We start from the raw sequence: 22,583 nt of genomic DNA on the forward strand, positions 1-22,583 counted from the left end.
CGCCTGTGAAGGCCGCGGAGCGGCTCTGCTCTCCCCCAGGACGCTGCAGGCTTGTGAGGGAGCTATTCTGTGCTGTTCTGGAGTCGTTCAACGGTGTGCCTTGCCAGTCATCCCGTGTGCAGCAGTGGGGAGGAAAGACACCAAATATTAGGAGAAAGCCCCATGCAAAGGATACCCTAACCCTGGGGCTGCCCCGCCCCCCACCGTGTGGAATGCAATGCGGATTTTTAGAAATTGTTTTCAGTCAAAACTTGCTCACCTACTTTTCTGCTTTCACTTGTAATGTTGAACAGAGCAGGATCTTGGTCTGTCCTCTATAGTTCGAGAAACGCTGGCGTTTACCTTAGGAGTCCTGGGCCCAGAATTGAGCTAGATTTAAGCTATTGACTTTGTGCAGGGGTGGGACTGGCATGAATTGATTGCTTTGAAGTGCTTTGAACTTTTAACAAGCAATTCGTTATATTTAATTTCCTAGTTGAGCATTTTGCTTTGACCCCAGATCCAGTAAAGTTTTCCTTTAGTGTCTTTCTTCATTCCCCAGGTAGTGCCATTTCAGGTTGGTGGCTAGAGGTTTTACTTTATTTCAGTTGTGCTCACAGTGTTTTGCTGACATTCCAGAGGGCTCTATCTCCTCAGCTGGACTTGGGACCTAGTCTAGTGACTTGATCTCCCTCCTCCTGGGCTTGTCTGTTCCCACCTCATCTCATCTCATCCTGCTCTCTGATCTAGTTTCTCCAGAAGAGCTTCCCTTCTCCTGGTTGCTTGAGTCTGCCTCATGTTCTTATCATATTAGCTGCTGCCCATCAATCATATTTTATAACGTTGGTTATAGGAAAAGAGCACACAGCAACTGCCTTCACCATGTGACTCAACAAGCCATGTGTTCTCTTCCTACCTTAGAAAGAGAAGTGGCATTAAGTAGTAATAAATAGTGACTAAGTTGGGGCAGGGGAAGAGTAGGGAGGTGGGTTTTCATAAGAGGGTTGTCACAAACATGCTATCAGGCATAGGAATTTATACCAGAATAGAGCTAGAGCCAATTAATTATTTAGTCATCTAGTAAATATTTGTTTGGAACAAATACTCAGTCTCACCCTGTGCAAGGTGAACAAGTACTGATGAATAAGATCCACTCTTTGTCTTGAAGGTGCTGGCAAATTATCCCACAATTTCAGCACCTCTGTAGGTTATCTCATTTAATCTTCAAGATTAATCCTCCACATAAATACTAACATGGTCACAGCTACTAATATCTGCATTTTGTAGACAACAAGTCACTAAGGCACAGAGAAATTAAGTGACTTGCCAGTGGTCACTTGCCAGTGGTCACAAAGCTGAACCTGCATAAGAACAATGTCAGGTCAACCCTGGAGCCCAGGGTGCACTTATCATGGACCCTGTAGCTCAGCAGATTACCAGAAAATATCATGTGAACCCTGGAAGATAGAAGACAGAAGTGGTAAGCATCACAGAGAGGCAGACTTCAGCTGAGTACATGGTTAGGAAGGACTTTGAAATGTTTGAAGTGGACCAGAGAAGGAGCTTTGCAGCTGGTCATGAGTCTCTTGTCGCAGGAGGCATTTACACAGAGAGATTGAGGGGTAGTACAGAAGGGCTGGTGCTCCCCACTGGGTAATCTCTGAGGATTATTTCAGCTCTAAGTGTCTATGATTCTGAGAATTTGGAACTTGTGTTGAGAGGTGCTTAGGTCCTTGACTACCCCTTGCCTCTACTGTGATATGTGAAGGTGTAAGTCAGGATGACCCACATTATCAGATGGAATCCTGGGCCTAGAGTTTGTTCGTATGGTTAAGTATTTGTGGTATCTTCACTCCATGTCTCTCCCTTCTATTGGCTGCTGCTGCTGCTTAGTTACTTACCTTTCCCATTGCTATCACCATCCCGCTCCTCATCTTCACTTGTTATCTATGTTTTTGAGAGAGTTAAGGGTCAGTATTTAGAAGTTCTTTGTCTAGTACACTGATTCTTTCCTCCTAGGAACATACCTTACATTTGTCTAACACATGTGCTAAGCTCTCTTCCAGGCGAAAGACCAGACTGGAAAAGATAACCAAGAGACACCACCCCTCTGGAACATTTGTCTAGTGCTGATCCAGCTTTTGTCTTCTGGCAATAGCAAAACTTACTTAATCGCAGTAGGATTAGTAGCCCCTCGTTCTTCAATTTGCAGTGTCTTTAGGGAAACAACACCAAAGGATAGAAAAATAAGTTCCTTGCCTCAAGTTGGAAAGTTTCTGTTTCCCTTTAGAGGACTATTCTTAAAGTGTTCCCCTAAAATTCCCAAAGCAAGTTAAGGTATAAGGCAATGTCCCTACCTAGAGCTGATCACAAATTGGCAGTGGAAAATGTGGCTGCCTCGTGATCCCGGTCCCTTGCACTTGGAAACACCTCAAGTTCCTCTGTTAGAAATGCATGGTGAGGGTCATCCTGTGTGGAGACTGGAGTGTGGTTCTGTAGCCCTCAGGGGTTCTTCCCCATTCTGTGTAGGATGGAAGAAGGGACTTGAGGACAGTGTTGGAAAGCTGCAGAGCTGTTTTTCTCTTCAAGGGAGAGACAGAATTCTATCAGATTGACACACTTTCCTTTCTAAAATTCAATCTTAAACCCTTCAAAACTGTGGAAAGAAAAGAGAATCTTTTAGAATCAATGGCTCTTTAAACAAGTAGGTACCATATTGCCTTCAAGGTCCTTTTCAGACAGGGAATAATAATAGCTGTCATGTACGGAGTACTTGCAAGGGGCCATGACGCTTTCCCAAACACTTCATAGGTCTTTGCACATTTAGTCCCAACAACAGCCTCTGAGCGAGGTACTGTTATTAGCATTTCACTTTTCACAGATGAGAACGTTTAGATACAGAAGGTACAGAAATCCCTTCAGGTCATGTAGCTGGCACACAATGAGAGAGAGAGTGTACCCCATGGATCCCTCTAGAACCTGCCCATTACTCACCTGCTGGTCTCCCTCAACCCCAGGGACAGTGTGTACTTAACGAAGTCAAAAGTCTACACTGAAAGAGCACTTTACTGTACTGGGCCATTTAGAGGTTTGATATTAACCCACTTGATGCGCCTAACAATGTTGAAATGTTGATACCATTGTTATTGCGGTTTTCTAGATGAGGAAACGGAGGCACAGAGACTCTAATTAACTGGCCCAAGATCACATAACTAGAAAGAGTTGGAGTCAGGGGCCAGTGCAGATTTTGAACAGACTCCAGGCTTGTAAACTCTTTACTGTGCATTCTTAGTTCCCATCCATTTCCCTCATCTTGTCTTTGGGGCTCCGGCAGTTTTAGGCTACTCCCAAGGAAAGTCGTTGTGCTTTCTTGGGACCTTATTCTAGCAACTCCAGCCAGACTTCTGAATTATTATTCTAGGCCAGCAAGAGTTTATCTTCATTAAAGTCACTTTAGAAAGAGAATGGGAATTACATATACTGAACTTCCCCTCTATGCCAGGCTCTGTGTGAAATACTTCATATGCATCATCTTAATGTTCCCAATCCTTCTATCTCAAAGGTAGAAATAATACCTATTCTGAAGGTTGGAAAACTGAGGGTCAAAGTGAGAGGTTAAAGAACGTGTTAGTAAGGAGCTAGCCAGGTTTTCACTAAAGCCATGTCCTTGACCCTCTGACCGCTGGGTGAGCGGGGTTTATTCCTTCTAGCTCATTTCCAGAGCTTGAGGACCTCTTCTCTCCTGTTTCATTCCAAATCTCAATTCTTAGATTTTATAATACTCCACGATCAAGAAAAGCTGGGAAACACCCCATATTTAGGTTCCTGAGGAACCTGAGGGAAGTTCTTTATCCCCAAATCTTTAGAAAATACAATGCAAATCTTGGGGAATTTCCCCTGGCTTTCCATTGCCTCAGCAAAGAGTACAGCTCTGTGGCAGGATCACCACCGGGCCCTAGTGACCCTGAGTGCTCTCCAGAGCCTCCTGGGCCCTTCAGCCAGCTCATGCAGGACAGAGCTGCCTGTTCCCTTAGCCAGTCACATGTCAGCTTCCTGCTCCACCACTGGGGCCCATGAGGACTGCCTGTCCACATATGAAGGAGCATCTTGGGAAGCCCATGTCTGATCTTTAGAGATTTTCAGTTCCTTTTCCACACTAGGTTCCCAATCAAAACTTGTCAATACAATAAGACCACCGCTTCTCCAGCAGCCCCTGAGATCCTCTGCAGGCTTGGAAACAGCAAAACAAGTGAGTTAGAATTGGCAATGGAGGAAGAGGCTGTGGGATCTGAGAGCTAAAGGGCCCCTCCAATGAGGAAGTAGATGAGCTTGAATGTGTGGACTTGGCAGAATCTATTTTGACCACTCTTTTTGCTTCCTTTTATGCCCATAGTGGAGAGTTTCATATGGCGAGGGGTTAACCCTTGCTGTGACATCCTCAGACATTGGCCCAAAAAGTCTGAGTAGCAGTCTAACTCAGAACTTGCCCACCTCAAGCCTTGAAAGGCCTTGCTTTGGCTTCTCCCAACAGCCTCTCTGGAAGAGCCAGCAAATGTGGGGCTGGAATGTGGAGTCCCTCATGGGTCTGTTTCAATGGGGCAGCTGGAAAGAGGGTGGTGAGGAGGGTAATTCTTTCAGCTCTTGGCTTGGTTTGTAAACGCCCACCTCCGCTTTGGCTCTGTCAGGCCGGTGAGGGGGCTGCATTTATCTTGAGTTGGACAAAGGGAAAATCAACCATGGCAAACTGGTAATAGAGCCTCCTGGTGAAGTGCCCCATTGGTGGATTCCATCATTTGGCTTCAAGTGGGGTATCCAGCCTGCCCTTTCAACCTGAGGTAGTCTTCTGTCTATTGCCACTTGAAGCTAAACACCATTCTTTGAAAACAAGTGACATCCCCTTCCGCCCCTCCCCCACTCTGATTATTGCTAGGAGTCTGCTGTCTGCCCCTTACCTCTGGAAATATAAGGCAGCTTCCATTCAAACCTGAGCCCACCTGAAAACCTGTCTGCTTCCGTGGTGCACACTCATCCATTTAGAAGTCAAATTATGTGCTGAAAAATGCAAAATATGAGACTAGCGCTCTATCACCAGAGAGCTCTGATTTCTTTGCCCTGTAGAGGTCCACAGGCCTTCTGCCTGTTCTTCCCTGCAATCAGATTGTGCCTCAGGGCAGGACACAGGGGCTTGTAAAAGGCTTAGGGACCACAGTTTAGCTTCCATCTCACTACCATGGCTGAATATCTAAGGGGCTGAAAGGTTGGCACCCGACTCCTACAAGGGATTACCATCTCAAGCTGGAGTCAGTTCAGGCTTCTCAAGTGTGGCTTATTTTGTGGGCTTGCTTACTTTTTATAAAGAAGTAAATTTTTTTTATTTTTAATAAAGTGTAGCATATATACAGGAAAGTATACAAATCCTAAGCATGAACAGATAACTGGTCACAAGGCAAGCCTCTCTGTACATCTAGTACCCAAATTACAAAACAGAGAATGACTGCCTCTCTGCCCAGACCCCTCCACCCTCTCGGTAGCCACCATCCTGGCTTCTAACATCATAGACCAATTTTGCCTGTTTTTGTGTTTTATGTAGATGGAAACATTCAGTAAGTGTGTGGCTTGTTTTCTTCAATATTATGTTTGGAAGAGTCATCCACTTTGCATTATGCACTTGTGTTTGGTTCATTCTCTGGAGTGTATAGTAGCCCATTCTATGAGCATATTTGACTGATTGATCCATTTTACTGTTAATGGGCGTTTGAGCAGTTTCCAGTTTTTATTACTAGTAACACTGTTATGAACATTCCAGGGAGACTCCTTTGGTAAGCATCAACCTAATTTAAATTGATTCATTTAAGATGTAGTCACAGGATTCACTTTAATGTCTGATTTCTTTGAAAATTGACAGAGAATCATGACAGAAATGTCAACCTACCAGAAAGGTATAGAATGGCAACCCCCCCTACACCACAACCTGTACCCATTCTTCAGAATCATGCACCATCAATAGTTTCTTGTGTATCCTTTTGATATTTTATATTGCTTAGACAATCACATTTAAGTATATGCATTATAGCCTTAAAGAAAAAGACCAAAATTGGATTTTATTACACTGTGTGCTCTTTCCTGCCCCAGTCCCTGGTATTAAACTATGTAGTCCCAGCAATAATTGGATGAGAGTGTCGGGCTGTAGAAGGTGGAGGGTCCTTCCCTCCTATGAGATAAGGCCGGGCTATCACTTTTTTTTTAAGATTTATTTATTTATGCATACAAGAATGGGGGTACAGGCCAGAGGCACAGGTGGTGAGAGGATTCACCAGAGACAGAGTGGGGAACAGAACAGAGATTGACTGAGATACACTGCTGAGGGGAGCAGTGGGTGAGACAGGAGAGATCTGCTGCGCCATGTGAGTTGCTCCCTGGTCGGGGATTGAACTCGTGCTGCAGTGGCTGCTGTTAGCTTCATAGGTTGCATCTTAACCCCTTGCGCCACCAGGGAGGCCCTGGGCTATCACTTTTAATCGGTCCTTATTGAAATAAGATGCACAGGAATTTATACAGCAGCAAACGTCATTTCTACTTCCATAAACATTTGCTGCGTGGTTGGTGTCCTAGGCACGGGGCTTGTCCAAGAAGAGCTTGCAGTGTGGTGGAAGGTGGTGAAAGGTACAGGAACAAATAGCTATTATACAATGTTTACAGGTGTTGTAATAGAAGACTATAAATGGGCTCTGGAAGTACAAATGAAGGAGCAGTGAGTACTTCCTGGTAAGGTCAAGGAAGGCACCAGAGAGTTGACATTTGGGCCAGCCCTTGAATGGTTCATTACTAGAACTCTGCTGGACAGACAAGAGGAGAACAGTCTTCCAGGCAGAGAGAGCAGCACCCACAAACATATGGAGGCTTGGCAGTAACTGTCATGTTGAGAGGCTGGCTACTGCTCATGTGTGGCTAAACTATAAGATGTTAGAGATAAGGGGAGAGGGGGCTAGAATGGGTATTTGGGGAACAGGATCTTGTACAAGGGTCTCATACAACAACTAGAAGGGTCAGCATTCACATTTAAACTATGACAGAAATGTCATAGGTGCTTTAAAACAATCAACCAAAAGACATCCAAAGACCGCTTCCAAGATCATATCCTTGGCGATGTCCTTGATTAAAGCATACAGTGTATCGTTCATGTATCCACATTGCCTATAGGATAAAATTCCCTCGATGAGACCCCCGTGGGTGCTTGTTTGAATTACCCAGTCCCCCAAACACAGCACCTGGCATTTAACAGATAGTCATCAAAGAATGAATGCATATGTGAATGAACAAGTTATTTCTAGTGCACAGCCATGCATGTACTTGATGAAGGGGGTAACTGGGTTACCTTCTCTTTGTGGGTTTATGTTTATGTGTGGCTAGTTTCTGCCTGCCCACATGGTGGGAGAGGAATGATGGGCTGGGAAACTGGCCTCTGCAATAGATCAGGGTATGTCCCTAGGGGAGTGTCTCATTCACTAATCATCAATACCCCTGGGACATTGAGTTTCATGATAGCCAGATTTGGGATGGCATGGAGATTGGTAGGACCCTACAGCCTCATCTCAGCCTTTACCTAGAGGAATTCATATCGTATTCAAATTTCTCATTTCCATGTCTGAAAGCTATCCCTCATATCTCGCTCAGAAGGAGGGAATCTGTATCCTCATTGACTCATTCAACCTAGATCCTCTCCTACTGGGGCTGGGCAATCTTGAACACGTTTGAAAAACTGCTTTCCATTTCTCGCTTGCTCTGCCTGGCTTCCTAATTGTGGCCAGTTTCCCTGGGATAGACCCCAATGCACCTGGAACTCCCTGGTAGGCAGCCAAGAAAGATCAGCATTTTGAGGTTTTCCGTTAGCTTGACCCTTGAAATTTTTTTCACCATTTAACACCTTGGTTGGAGTATCTTCCAAGCCCTTCAACTTGAACCACCTTTGAATCTGTCCTCACTCTTGCTGTTCTTCCATAATCTAATTGCTTATATATTTATCTGGGTTTCATCTGGATCTTCTCACTTAGGAATGTTGATTTTGAACCTGGAAACTGACCTCAGGACCTGTTCTAACAAGGTCATCTCAGCCACAATAGCCTATAGGAGCTATATATGGTCTTCCTCTTCCTCCTTACGTTAAATTGCTTCCAATGACAAGATGTAATTTTCACAGTATCCATTTTTACCCTTTCCAACCCACACATTTTCAACTGGAATGCAGGTAGCATTCATTTGCAACTATGTGTAGACCTTGCAAATGTAAATGGTAACTAGGTAATCCATATGGTAATTAGTAATGATTCCATAGATTCGCTTCTGGAAGAAGCTCTGCTTATTCAAAGCTCTTCAATGGGTTCAACTACCTCCCTCTGCCTTCCAGATTCATTGCCTTCTGTCCCAGCTAGTCAGCTATACCTGAGCTCCTGTGTGGTGAGCAGACCATGAACATGGACTCAAAATGCCATTTCATATCTCAGCTCCATCACTACAACTGTGTGACTGTTGGTGCAGGTCACTCCACTTCACCATGCATCACTCCCCTGTTGGAAAAACAGGAATGGTAATTCCTGCCTTCCCAGACTTGTTTGTTCAGGGAGAATGTGTGTGAAGATGCCCAATGCTGGGCAGTGGAACTGGGCTTCTAGTGTGGCTCTGCCACTTGCTAAATGGCAGAAATTGAACAAATTTAATCTTTTTGAGCCTACTAATAGGGATACTAATGTAAACCTTAAGTCTTCCAAGAAAGAATAAATAGGATATTTGAGAAGCCTCTAGCAGAGTCTGACACAGAGTAGAAACATAATGCATTATGTCCCCTTCCCTCTTTGTGGGATTCAGGCTCCAGGTGCTAACCTTTCATGACCACTCACCTTTTCAGTATTCCCAGGGGATAAATGAAAAGTGTTCCTAGTATCTTGCTTGTCAATGTGCTGTTTTCTCCCTCATAGATTTCACATAGTGTTTTTTTTTTTTTTTTTTATAGAGGCATGTTTTTATTTATTTGTTTGTTTGTTTGTTTTGTTTATACATGCACTGGGTACAGTCAGAAGCGTGGGAGGGTGAGAGAATTCACCAGAGCCAGAGCGGGGAACAGAGCAGGCAGAAGGACCGAAGTACACTGCTGAGGGGAGCAGCGGGCGGCAGGAGAGGTCTGCGCGCCATGTGGGACCCTCCTCTGGTGGCCGGGGAGCAGCCGGGGATCTAACCGGCGTCGCAGAGGCCACGGGCAGCTTCGCAACCCAGCGCTCAACCGCTGCGCCACCAGGGAGGCCCATAGTGTTTTGTTTTTAACTCCTTTTCCCCTAATGTCTTGTGTTTCTCCTTCATTGATTTCTGGAGGAATTAAAGGAGTTCTGTTGGATCTTAGGACAGAGGGCAGAAAGCCTTCATGGAAGATATGCTATTAAATGGAATCTTGCAGAATGCCGAGGTATTCTTTGGCAGAGAAGGGGCTGTGGCGATCATAAGCAGAATGACATGATAAACACACAAATGTGCGTGAGTGTGTGAGATGTTGGGGGAAGAGGAATGTGATGTGTCTGAGTAATGGTTTACAAAATCATCCAGATGTCTTGGCTCATGGCAATCATAATTTTCTTAGTAGACCACCATGGATTTTTTTAAAAAAAGACTATTGCAAAATTATGTGGTACATAATTGTATCACATGAACCAAGAACTATTTTATTAGTGGAAAATGGGAATTTATTTTATGTGTACATATAAAACTACAACCATGAGCACATGTTTGTGAAATAAACAAGCTGTCGAAAACACGTGATGGGCTGTTCCTGAAGCTTCTCCATGATTTTTCACCAGGGCCTTGTTTTTTCGCTTTGCCATCTGTGGGCTTGCACTAGAGATAGGCAGAACTGCCCGGGCCAAAGGTTTAACAAAAGTTGATGGGAGAAAACTTAACACTGAGAAAATTGTATCTTTGAGTATAATTTGGACAAGACTCCATTATTCTATTTTAGTGAGAGAACATTTCTTTCCAAAGGATGGGACTTCTGAGGGCCACTGATAGAGTTTGTGAGAGGGCTGAGCTAAATGCTGCAGTTGGGGGCCAGGGAGAATGGGGGAGTGTATGTGGGGTGAGGGCAGTGGAAGGTGAGTTTGGAGGGAGTAGTATAAAGATTGTATACTGGAGATCTGGGGAATCTGGATCTGATTCCTTGAGTAAGAGGGAATGAAGGGAAGATCTGATGAAGGGAGAGTGAAGAGGAAAGAGGAAATTCGGGAAGGACAAATCTAATGGGTGTGAAGAGTGGTTTGAAGTATATCAGAACTGAGAGATGAGAGAAAAATAGTGCAGATTCCAGGTGACGAGATGGGGGGATCAGAAAAAGCATTTGTTAGGGCCTCCCTGGTGGCGCAAGGGTTAAGACGCAAACTATGAAGCTGTCCACAGCCACTGTAGCACGATTCCTGGCCAGCCAGGGAGCTACCCACATGGCCCTGCAGACCTCTCCTGACTCGCCCACTGCTCCCCTCAGCAGTGTACTTTGGTCAATCTGCCTGTTCTGTTCCCCACTCTGTCTCTGGTGAATTCTCTCACCCCCATCCCCCTCGCCTCTGGCCTACACCCCAGCTTTTGTATGCATAAATAAATAAATCTTTAAAAAAAAAAAGAAAAAAAAAGAAAAAGCATTTGTTAGATACCTCCTCGTTCTTGCCCTCAACGCCCTAAAGTGCAGATGAACTGGGCTGGGTCCACAGGAAGAAAGGGGAAGACTTTCTATGGGCCACAGGCACTCTGAGTGTCTCAGAATGATTGGAATCAATCCAGCATGTCCTTCTGCTGCTGCTTTTTGCCTCTGCTAGCTCGAATAGAGGAAGGAGAAGAGAGTTCTGAATTCCTTTAGTGAGTAAGTGACTAAGCTCACACCACGCTTGGGAGGAGGCTGTTATTTGCTCATCCTCCTCACCCTGGTTCTTGTCCCCCACACGCTAGGGATTTCTTCCAAGAGCTCTTCATCAATCCTGACCATGAATGGTCAATTCAAGCCATTTTGCACCCAAGTTCAGGCTTGACAAAGAACAGAATCCTTCAGGCTATTCCATTTGTTATTTGTAAAGACTTGGTACATTATGACTTGTAAGGGAGTAGGATGGGAAGGAGAAATTGTTCTTTCAACTGGCAAGCCTGCCTATCTATCATAATACTTTAAATTTTTAAAATTTATGGCCTGATTTCAATCAGAGAGTTTTCAGAGACGTAGTCTTCTTACTCGTTTGTTTTTGTGAACGTTTTAGCAGTCTTTTTAATTCACCAAAACTGGAATTGGTCTTTGAAAAGTTTTAAAAATACTTTGGATTACACAATCATTATCTATCCATTGTGTACAATTAGGAAAATACATAAAACATAAAAAATACACACCCATAATTCTAGAAATGAATAGTGTTAACACGTAAATATATTTTTCTCTGTCTCTTTTCTTTGCTGTTTTACATAACAGAGACATACTTACTAACATATAACTTTGCATTTTGTCTCGCTTCATATCTCAGGCATGTCCCCAGGGCATTAAATACTCTTCATAAACTCCATGTTTAAGGTCTGATAACATGCCTTCTTATGGCTATAACGTCATTTGCTTAATTGTTTCTCTGCTGTTGGATACAGATATTATGCTTGCTCCAATTTTTTTAAGGCTACAAGCATGTGTGTGTGTGTGTGTGTGGTCTTTTTTTTTTAAGGCTACAAGTGTATGCTTTTACTACAAGTGTGTGTGTGTGTGTGTGTGTGTGTGTGTGTATTTGGATAGATATGACTGTCAAAGACCCGGTCAGACTTTGTTGCCTGTTTCAGATGAGGGTCAACTGGCTCCCTCCTCTTGTGAATGACAGCTGTCAGCCAAAGGGAGGACTCCCCAGAGGCATCAATCTGACTTCTGGGAGGGAGAGGCACTAACACACAGATTCCAGGGGTGTTGTAAACACATCAGAGAGGCCTTGCAATTCCACTTTGTAGTGGGGAAATGAAAAAGAACTCATTTTCAAAAGAAACATAAAGGTATTCAAAAGGCCTTTTGAATGGATTGGGTTAGTATTGTGTGACTTTGAAATGAAAGTACATGTCTAAAAAAAATAGAGGATCTAATGTGGTAGAGATACAGCTGCTTTGAATAACAAATGGGCAGAATCAGCAGACACTGGCTTCTGTGCAGGCTGACTTCCTTGGTGCATCCTCTGGGAAGGAGCTTTGGGGTCAGCAAATACAAATTCTGACTATAGCTGGGATATCTTGGCTAAGTTACTTGGCCTCTCTGAGCTGCAGATTCCCCACATACCAAATGAGGTAGATGATGACTCCAGTATTTTTCACCTGCAATTTGTTAGGAGGATTTAAACTCTAAGGAAGCATCAATAAAGGGCAGCTAAGAGTGTGCCCTGAGGCCTGGCTGAGGAGGCACTTGGAGTTCTAAATAGGTGTGCCTGACCTCAGGACGGCTCACCTGGAAGACTCATACAGAACATAGCAATGAAGGGGAGTCGTGGGTAGTTTCAAAGTCTGCTGCTGGCATTTGCAGTTCTTTCTCCTCAGGCGTTTCATAAATGGTTAATTTGCACACGCTGGGTTTCCATAACTGATAGTTCAACACTATGTTTTTCTGCCCCAGCCTGTAAGTAGGGACAGGGCTGGGCTAAGGGAACGCTGAAACATAGCATTCCTCGGTCAGACGCTTAAAAACCCTGCAATCAAACCTGAGGCTGTATTCGGAAACAACTGTATCCGATGACAGCTTATTATGGAAGGTTCTGAACTTCTAAGAATTCCTTAGCAAGAAACAAACAAAATGCAAAGATCTCTTCCTAGTTTTCTGTCACAAGGAACGTTTTCCTTCCTGACTTCTCCAACCATTCTGTGTGTGTTAACTGGACACGTGCAGCTCCACGGTCTGCGACACCCAAGTGGGCAGGAGAGGCAGGGAGGGGAGAAAACAGGGTCCCACTCACACACTCCTCCATTAGTTAATCCTGGACACTGTTTCTGGAGTGAGTGTGGGTGTGATGTCAAATCACAGGTTTGGCACTTGTGAATCTGCTGAAGGACTGGAGAGAGAACTTCATGACCGCTTAGCGTGTTTCTGGGTCCCCCGCAGGCCCCACGGAAAGTTTTATTTAGAAATGACCGAGGGGAAACTTGCCATCCAGTCTTCATTTGCCCTTCTCTCTGGGAAATAAAGAGTTACACCTTCCCTGGCCCCACCATTGACTTCCCCCCCCTCAATTCTTTGAAGTGCCCTCAGAGATCTAAGCATGGGGCTGAAGGCAGCTCTGTGTATCTTTGCAACAGATTAGAACATATTCACATTTTATTTGCTCACAGAACAAATATTTCCCTTGGAATGAAACCGAGGCAGCAAAGCAGGATCAGGCAGGACCAGCCACCAAAGACAGCACCCCCCCTCACCCCCAGGCTCAGGGACTAGAGAACTGGGTCTCCCTATTTCTCAGTAGGCCCAAGAGATCCATATTATTAGTTAAGTGAGTCATTTATCCATTCAGAAATATTATTAGAGCCCCAACCATGTACCAAGCACTGTACAAGCTCCAGAAATAAAAGGAGAAACAGATACTATTCTCTAGGGGCTCACAGTCAAGTAGGGGAAGATAAGAGATGTTTGTATATGAAGGACTCTAATCAAGGTGGAAAAGAAAAGTCTTCAGAACTTGGAGATCAAATGTTCTGAGGATGATAAATATTCCATTTGTGTGTTGAGTGTTCATAAGGGTTGGGGAGCTAGTGGAGGGTATGTGGTGTCTGGAGATGTGGGGTTTGTGTTGTGGGGTGTGGGTATGTGTATGGGAGGAAGTGTAAGTGTGTGTAGAGAGTGATGGTGGTGGTGACCATGGCTGTGACTATATGGTATTGGTGGTGGTATAGCTATGATGTTGTGAGTCTGCGTGTCTGTATTTATTATGGTGGTATGGATGCAGGGAAATTTTTAGGACAAGGAAGATGGGTAGGTATAGGACTGGTGGGATGCATAGGTATGGTGGTGGCAGGGTATTGTGTGTGTGTATTGATTATATTCAGAACTGGAAGAGGGAATTCCTATTAGTAAGTGAAGATAGAGAAGGGTAGCACTGGGGTGACAGGGTAGGAAGAGGGCTCAGCAGTCAGAGCCTGAATGCCAGCCAGCATGGAGACATTAGAACCCTCTAGAAAGTTTGTGTTAGGGGTGAGTGGTAGGAAATAAAGTAGGAGGAAGAGCTTACATTTGAGAAATACTTTTTGCTGAAGACAGTGGCAGTTTTGCACTGTCTATCTTCAGCAACTCATGTGAGATTTGGGTTAAAGGAAATGTTTTTGTTTCTGAAAGTCTAGTCCCAGCAAGGACACAGGCCTCATGACGGAATCTCTGAGCTTTCTACTGGGCCCCTGCTCCACTTGGGTTGATGCACCAGGAATGGTTCTTAGAATTTTAGCTCCTGAGCTCTTAGAATAGAATAGTAGGCTAGTGAAGATTTCAATATTGGAGTCCCAAAGGCAAATGTCAGAAAAAATTGCAACTTCCTCACAATTCATAGTCTGCCCTGGCTAGATCTGCATTTTGTGGAGCTTTTTAAAGAACAAACAAGGAGGCAGATGGCAGAAACTGGCTTCCTTTCTCAAATTTTGGTTTGCTTTTCATTACTCTCCCCTCTCCAGATAGGGTCAAAACTAACGCATGATTCAGTCTCAGCCAGATAAGAATGATTTATTTCTATTTCATTAGAAAGGAAAGGAAACTAACCTTTATAGAAAGTCTAATGTTTGCAAGATACACATCATTTTCATGGTTACCTGAGAGGTAAATAATCAACACCATAGTACAGAAGAGGAAATCAGGGCTAAGAGAGGTAAGGTAACTAGCACAAACTCAGCCCAATAACCTTGTAGTGAGTTCCCCACCACTAGTCACCTAGCTAAAATTTTAACCCAAGACTATGTGGCACTAAAGACCATGCTCTTTTCATAATATTTCCTGAAGTTTAGGTGGTAGCACAATATCTGACTTAAGTCAGGTAGACATAAGTTCAAACCCAAGCTCTTCCCAAAACTGGTTAGGTATTTCTCCATTCTTGCCTCCATTAACTGGTCAAATGTTCATCTAGAGCCTATTAAAAATCCACATTATGCCCTTAGCTGGGAGCTGGGAACAGACCAGTTAACTCCATAGCTCCAACCCTCCCAGAGCTCCTTTCTGCTGGATAATGTAGACCCTGAATTGGGAAATTATGATGCAGCTTGGGAAGTGCTCTGATGGGAAGCCTCCAATGCTGTTGGAACACCTAGAGTGTTTCTGTCCAATATGGCAGCCGTTGATGCCAACCTGGAGCTGCCATGTAGAATAAATACTGGGTTTTGAAGACTCAGTGCAACAAATAATGCTAATTATTTTAGCTAATTTTTATATTTATTACATGTTGAATGATAATATTTGGAAATATTTTATTAAAGTTAATTTCAACTGTCCCTTTTTTATGAGGTTACTAGAAAACCTAACATTGTATTTCTCTTGGATATCTCTGCTCTAGAAGAATAAAAACACAGAATGATATTTTTTAACAGTGCAAAGATTATTTATCGCGTGACCTCCACAGGAAGGCACACAAGAGATACTTAACAAGTAGAAGTTTCTTTCCCTTTCCATATCACTTAAATGGTCACTGTAGGTAGGGTTGTTCATTCTGGGTCCCTGGTTCCTCTGACAAGGAGGAAAGGGTGTCAGGTGACAGCCCCGAAGCTTCTTGTTCGGCTCCCTTGAGAATTCCTTGGTCTTTGGAATCTTTCAAGGTAACTGTGGCAACCTCCCCTCCCCATGCCTCCTACCATTCCCCCCTCAAAAGAATAAGGTTTGGCAATCAGATGAAGTAAATGTTGCTTATTTATTTTAAGCAAAAGAAAGACATGTGATGCAAAAGAATGAAGCTTGACCACCACCTCACACCATACACAAAAATCAACTCAAAATGGATTAAAGAACTAGACATAAGACCTGAAACCATAAAATATATAGAAGGAAATATAGGCGAAACACTACGTGATTTGCACATCAAAGACATCTTTACAGACACATCACCCAAAGCAGTGATAGTGAAGGCAAAGATAAACAGCTGGGACTACATCAAATTAAAGAGCTTCTGCACAGCAAAAGAGACAATAACAAAAACAAAGAGAAACCCCACCAACTGGGAGAACATTTTTGCACCCAACACTAATGATAAAGGACTGATCACAAAAATCTGCAAAGAGCTGATGAGACTCAACAACAACAAAGAAAATAATCCAGTCAAAAAATGGGCAGAAGAGCTTAAAAGAAACTTCTCTGAAGAGGAAATGCAAATGGCCAACAGGCATATGAAAAAATGTTCAACATCACTTGTCATCAGGGAAATGCAAATCAAAACTACCATGAGATACCATCTTACACCAGTGAGAATTGCACATATTAAAAAAACTAGCAACAACAAATGTTGGCGAGGGTGTGGAGAAAAAGGAACTCTTCTGCACTGTTGGTGGGAGTGCAAACTGGTCCAACCACTGTGGAAAGCTGTATGGAGATTTCTGGACCTACTAAACATAGAGCTTCCATATGATCCAGCAATTCCACTCCTAGGTATTTACCCAAAGGACACAGAAACATCAATTCCAAAGAACACCTGCACCCCTATGTTTATAGCAGCACTGTTTACAATAGCTAAGCTTTGGAAACAACCCAAATGCCCAAAAATAGATGACTGGATCAAGAAGATGTGGTACATATATACCATGGAATATTACTCAGCATTCAAAAAAGATAAACACATGCAATTTGCAGCAACATGGATGGCGCTGGAAGGGATCATGCTCAGCGAAATAAGCCAAAAAGAAAAAGAAAAATACCGGATGGTCTCACTCATAGCAGGAATCTAGAAAACTTAAATAAGGGACCAGGAAAATGAATAACTATAAGAAAGTGAAAATCAAAATCAACAAAAAACTATGAACCAGAGACACTTTTAGGGGGGCGGGGGTGAGAGGGGAGGGATTGGGGTCAGAATGGGGGGGCTGCAATTGTATGGGGAATATAACAATAAAATTTATTAAAAAAAAAAAAAAACAAAAAAAACAAAAAAAAAAAAAAAAAAAAAAAAAAAAAAAAGACATGTGAAATAATTTGAATGAAGTTTGATGTTCATTGTCTTCAGAGGATTGGAAGTGGACCCATTGAATTAGTGGTAAAATCTCTGTTAGAATGATAAAAGCTTGAAAGGTCTTGGGAGCTGGCTAGACCCACAGAGATGCCCCTTTCTTAGAAAGTGAGCCTCTAAGGCTAAGGGCTTGCCTCAGGTAACAGAACTAGCCAAGAGGGATGGGATCTGTGACCCAGTCTCCTGACCCCTGTTCAACCTGCGTCTCCACTCTACATGGCCCATTCTTTTCTGAAAAGCAGCCTTCCCAGCTCCCTCCTGAAGGTTCCCCCGCTTGGTAGTGGTTGTTTTCTGCTACCTTCTCTTTTGACCCAGTGTTTTCCCTTTACTGTAACAGTTGGCAGATTTGGGAGTTAAGAAGATCTAGACAGGTTCATCATTGGGCATGAATTAGCAAGACAAAAATGGAAAAGGATGGAAGGTTTGGAGGGGGAGGAAAAGCGGAGGAATGGAGGGGGTGATTTTGAATAGACACTGACTAGTGGAGCCTGGGAGACTTTCTTGGCCTTAACAGAGGTTCAAGTGAAAAGACAACATGAAGATGTTTGGATGAGCCCAAAGTAGAAATCACAGGCTCAGGTTTGAGGCCAAGCCATGTGGCCTTAGAAAAACCTTCTTTTCCTCAGTCTTTAATCAACCTCACTTGGTTGTTGTGAGGAGTTAATGAGACCATGTTTCTGAAAGAACTTTGTGATCTCTGAAGCACCATACCAATGGTAGTTATTAGCATTCATTAGAGGCTAGGAGATTTTGTCCGCTGTGAGAGCAGAATGAATTAGCAGGGTGATAAGGTTGCCAAAGAAAGCTAATGTGGTATCCAGAGCCAGGGATGCGGCTCTGCCTTTGTCCACTGATTCTGGGGGGCACTGTGCTGTATTCAGTTCTGGGAATCACATTTTAAGAGGGATTTTGGCAAACTGTTGCTGTTCCAGAGAAAGTTGCAAGAATTGCTTGTGTTCAGAAAGTCATGACATATAAGGGATGATTTAAGGATTTAGAGGATGTTTAGTCTGGAGGGAACAAAAAATAAAGACTTAACTAGGACGGACAAGGTAGCTGTTTCCAAGTATCTGAAAGCTGTCCTGTAGAAGAGACAGAGGTTTATTTTGTGTTTGCTAATTGCCAAGCCAAAGCCCGACGATGGGAGTTAATGAGAGAAAATAGTAGCCTATCTAAGGTTCAGAGAACCAGTCCCAAGTGGGCTCCGTAGGAAGGCAGTGGGCCACCCATCAGCAGAAGTCTGCAGACAGGCAGGGCCGTGGACTGGACAGGTGATGTACTGGGGGTGAGGGTGCAGTGGAGGAGGGAGTTTGCTCTGGATAAGATGTTGGGCCAAATCTGGCATCCATCCAATTCTGGGACGACAATTATCTCCTGATCTCTTTGATTTTTCTTTCAGATCTACTTCCATTGTCATTTTTGTTGCCTTTGACTTCCTGTTCCTTCTGTGAATGGCTTTAGGGTTTTAGATTCAGATATACTTCTGTAATAATTGATAGTCTGGTTTAATGGAAGGTAGGAGGGGAGAACATTTTAAAACAAAGGCAGTTTTGTTACTTTTAAGGGCACACAATTACCTGTTAAGTGGAGGAAAGAGCAGGAACATGGACATAGGAGTTAGAGAATTTTGTAAATGCTACAGCAAAAAGGCTTAGGCTATTGTTTAAAATGCAAACACAATCCCTAAAGGTCTTTGTTCTCCAATGGCCTAGTGGTTTCCTTGTTTACCCAATGCTTTTTGTCAGCTACAGAGATTGAAGAAATTTCCTTCTGTGATATAAATCATCAACTATTTCCCAGATTCACAATGTTTAAGTAGTTTGCTGATTTGGTTATATCAAATTCTGGAGGTGTTTTCTTGAGTCCAGAAAAACCATTTTCTAGAGGAAAATATTTTTTCGTGCATAGTTAGTGTTGCAGCTGGGAAGGTGAGAGGACAGCAGAATCTTCTGCTGAGTGGGCAGCTGAGCTATTTACAGTATTTTATTCTGCTGCTAAGTAGCAATTATGCCTCTGTCTTACAGTGCCCCACCTCAAACATATCCAACCACCATTTCAGAAACCTCCACCTAGAAGCTGAGGCACAAATAGAACTCACCAAATCCAGGTGCAAGGGGGAGGACATAGTTAGGAGTGAGTAACATTTTGCTTAGGTTCTCTGAAACCAGAGTCCTTGCCCAGCCCTGAAGGTGACAGCAGAGACAGGGAGAAGACAGAGAGTTCAGGGTATGTGTTCTGGGACTTGTTGGTCAATTGTGGCAGGAAAAGCCTAGAGATAGGTGAGAACAATGGCCCTTCAAATCATAAGAACTGTCCAGTGGAGGAAGCCTGGAAAAAAACAGCAGAACCCTGAAAGTAGTTGCAAAGCTTCCTCCCCAGAGCTGCTGCCCCATTGCAGTTTCAGCCTATAAGCCTGCTATGTTGAGCTTGCACCTCCTTGCTTAGACCCACTGAAGTGTGACCTTGAATCTTTGGCTCAGGTCAGCCTCAGTTTGGAGTTGTTTTTCTATGAGTTTGACTATTTCAGATACCTCAGACAAGTGAAATCACACAGTATTTGTTGTTCTGTGACTGGATTATTTCACTTAGTACAATGTCTTTCCATCTTGCCACATTTGATAGGATTTCCTCCTTCCAAGGCTGAAATACATTCCACGGTACACATTTTCCTCATCTTTCAATGGGCATTTAGGTTGTTCCCAACATTAGCTATTGTGAATAGTTATTGGACTTGTTCTGAGGGTCTAAACTCTGGGGAGAGGGGCTGGCCAACTTCAAAGAGAAGTCTCTAGTCCAGTCATACTTTCCATTTGCTTTCATTCCTGGCCCACTGCTTGTCCAGAAGCCCCTGTCTAAGGGTGCCCTTCTAGAAGTTCCAGTACCTGCATTATTCTAGGGCCCTGGCAGGTCTCTGTCCTCAAAGAGTCATCCGTTCCTCCCAGCAGAGTGTGGTGCAGGAATTCTCCGACTGTGACAGGTCCAGCTTACAAATACTCAGATTTTAGGGCCTTACTCTCAGAGATCATAAATTCAGGTCTGGGTGGGGCCCAGAAATCAGGACCCAGGTGTTCCCAATGTAAGCAGTCCATGGCCACACTTGGACAAACACTAATTTAGAGGCAAGACCATGAATTTTGGCTCATGAGAGAGACGGAACTGGGTTACTTACTGTGTTACTTGTAAGCCAGTTAATTATCATTTCTGAACCTTTGTTTTCTCATGCCCACTTTTTAGGGGAGTTTCATATGTCAATGAAATGGTTTATATGGTTAACAGGGGTTTATTGAAGAGGGTTTTTGGGCTTACTCTCTCCTTCCTCAATACCAGGACAGCTGTAACAGAGAATCTCGATTCTTCCCTATTCTGGTATATCAGTAGTACCCCCAGCAGTGGGCAATTGTTGAAAGGCTGCAGAATAGCCTACAGGAGTGTGCATGTCTTTAGTGTTCCATGTCTGGGGATAACAGTCATGATTTCTCAAGCAATGGCATAAAAAGGAGCCGCCAGGGGCATCCCTGGTGACTCAAGGGGTTAAGCACAGCACTGTGAAGCTATTCGCAGCCTCTGTAGCGTGGAGTTCAATCCCCCAGCAGGCAAAAGAGCTCTCTTTTGCAGAAGACCTCTCCTGTCTCGCCCACTGCTCCCCTCAGCAGTGTATTTCAGTCAGTCTGCCTGTTCTGTTCCCCACTCTGCCTCTGGCGAGTTCTCTCATCCCCCACACCTCTGGCCTATACCCCTGTTCTTGTGTGCATAAATAAATAAATCTTTTTTTTAAAAAAAGAAGCCACCAGGAGGTCAGAGGTCAGTCATCAACTGTCATTTTTATTTGCAGTAAACCACGGAGTCAGGACATACAGATACACAGTACATTACAGAACGAGTCCACAGCACTCTATGTGGGCAGACAGGCAGGCTGGAGCAGGCAACCACCATTTCAGAACAACATACCTATGGGTAGAGGAGGCAGTGGAGGTGGACAAGCAAGTAGGGGAGGATCTGGACCCTGGTACCACTGCTTTAGAGTCTGCTGAATCTGTATTTATGGGGTGCAGCTGAGGTGTATTAGGACCTTTAGCTTCAGCCTGGGCCCAGGGTCTCCCCCAACATAAGGTTTAGCTAAGTTCCCTAGGAGGAAGCAGTGCTTTTCCATTGGCAAGACTGAATTCTTTCCAAACTCACTGGCAATTAGAAAAGGCAAAATAGGCTGATACACAAAAAGGGAAAGTGCTTACACTTCAAGGATTGAGTATGTGTGTCTGTATATGTGTGTGTGTGTGCATGTGTGAATGTATTTATAGGAGGGCTTACCAGAGAATTTTCTTGTGTTTTTTCCCTTTATATCTCCCCCCTCCCCGCAACATATTTCTGAACATGATCAATCCTGAAGAGAGAAAAAAGGTAGATTCTTGGCTGAAGGGCTACAGGTAGCCCTCTGGGGTCAACAGGACTAGGGAAAGCCTTGAGCCTAGGGGAAGATCCATGGGAAAAGGATCCTGCCCCCTCTCCTATGACCACAACATTCACCCCAGGTGAAGGCAAGATCATGAATAGGAAAGGTCTTTAGAGCCCTCTTTCTGCTAGATGGAGAAAGAGACCCTGGAAGGCCAACAGACATGTCAGAAGCCAAGTGACCAAGACAGGACCGTAGCCCACTCCCTGTATTGCTTGTTTTCCAGGCAGAGTTGCATCCCTCACCCCATCACAGACATGGCATCTAGCTTCCTTTCGCAGCAGCCACTACAGAACATTTGCCAGACTTTTCCAAGATAGAAGGGTCTTACTTGTTTCCTGCAGAAAGAGAAATGCATCCATCAGAACCCCCTTTACAGATGGCATCTTGGAATCATCTTGTCAACAATAACACTTTCTTTGACATATCTACTGAACATTGAGGATGATGGTACAGAGGCACCATTCTATGGAAGAGGGCAGCTGTGCTTTAAGTTGAATCAGCAACTTGCTATAAGACCCTTTTCTCTTTAGTTGGGTCTCTTCTATCTTGTCATCTAGAGAAGAAATAAAGAAAATATTGCAGAATTTGAAATCTGTGTCCTTGTCAAGTTATCTACCCACTGAGCTGCACGGCCTCTCTCAAGACTGTGAACTGCCTTGACAGGTTCACACAAACAGGAACATCACCTGGAGTACCAGGCCATGTGCGGCCTGGTTTACTTCCTGTTCAGCGGCAATGACTTTGGGTGACATAGGAACCAATGCTGAATGACCACATTCACTATCGAACTATAATCAACAAAATATAGATGTTTTATGCTGGTTACCAACTCAGTATCAAAGTTTTGACTTAATGACATTTAAAAGGGTCTTTCTAACAAAAGAGGGCTATGATTTCAGAACTCCTTGCCCAGTGGACTGTTAATGTTAATTGAGATAGTC

General features: G+C 43.8%; 1 protein-coding gene and 1 long non-coding RNA gene across 3 annotated transcripts in view; one reads left to right on the forward strand and one right to left on the reverse strand.

Moving 5' to 3' along the window:
* LOC129146727 (uncharacterized) overlaps positions 1 to 22,583 on the forward strand; it is a 38,130-nt gene that overhangs the window by 678 nt on the left and 14,869 nt on the right. The window lies entirely within an intron of this gene.
* The window catches only part of DGKG (diacylglycerol kinase gamma), a 203,708-nt gene continuing 202,125 nt past the window's right edge, over positions 21,001 to 22,583 (reverse strand). Inside the window, exon 25 of one of the 2 annotated variants that reach the window (XM_037525245.2) lies at positions 21,001 to 21,977. In XM_037525245.2, the coding sequence (XP_037381142.1) occupies positions 21,927 to 21,977 (51 nt within the window). In that variant the 3' untranslated portion in view covers positions 21,001 to 21,926. The remainder of the gene's footprint in view (positions 21,978 to 22,583) is intronic. The other variant, XR_008553826.1, reaches the window with a different exon arrangement.

The sequence above is a fragment of the Talpa occidentalis genome, unplaced genomic scaffold (assembly GCF_014898055.3).
Source record: "Talpa occidentalis isolate TD23 unplaced genomic scaffold, MPIMG_talOcc4v2.1 talOcc4.4, whole genome shotgun sequence".
NCBI lineage: Eukaryota > Metazoa > Chordata > Mammalia > Eulipotyphla > Talpidae > Talpa > Talpa occidentalis.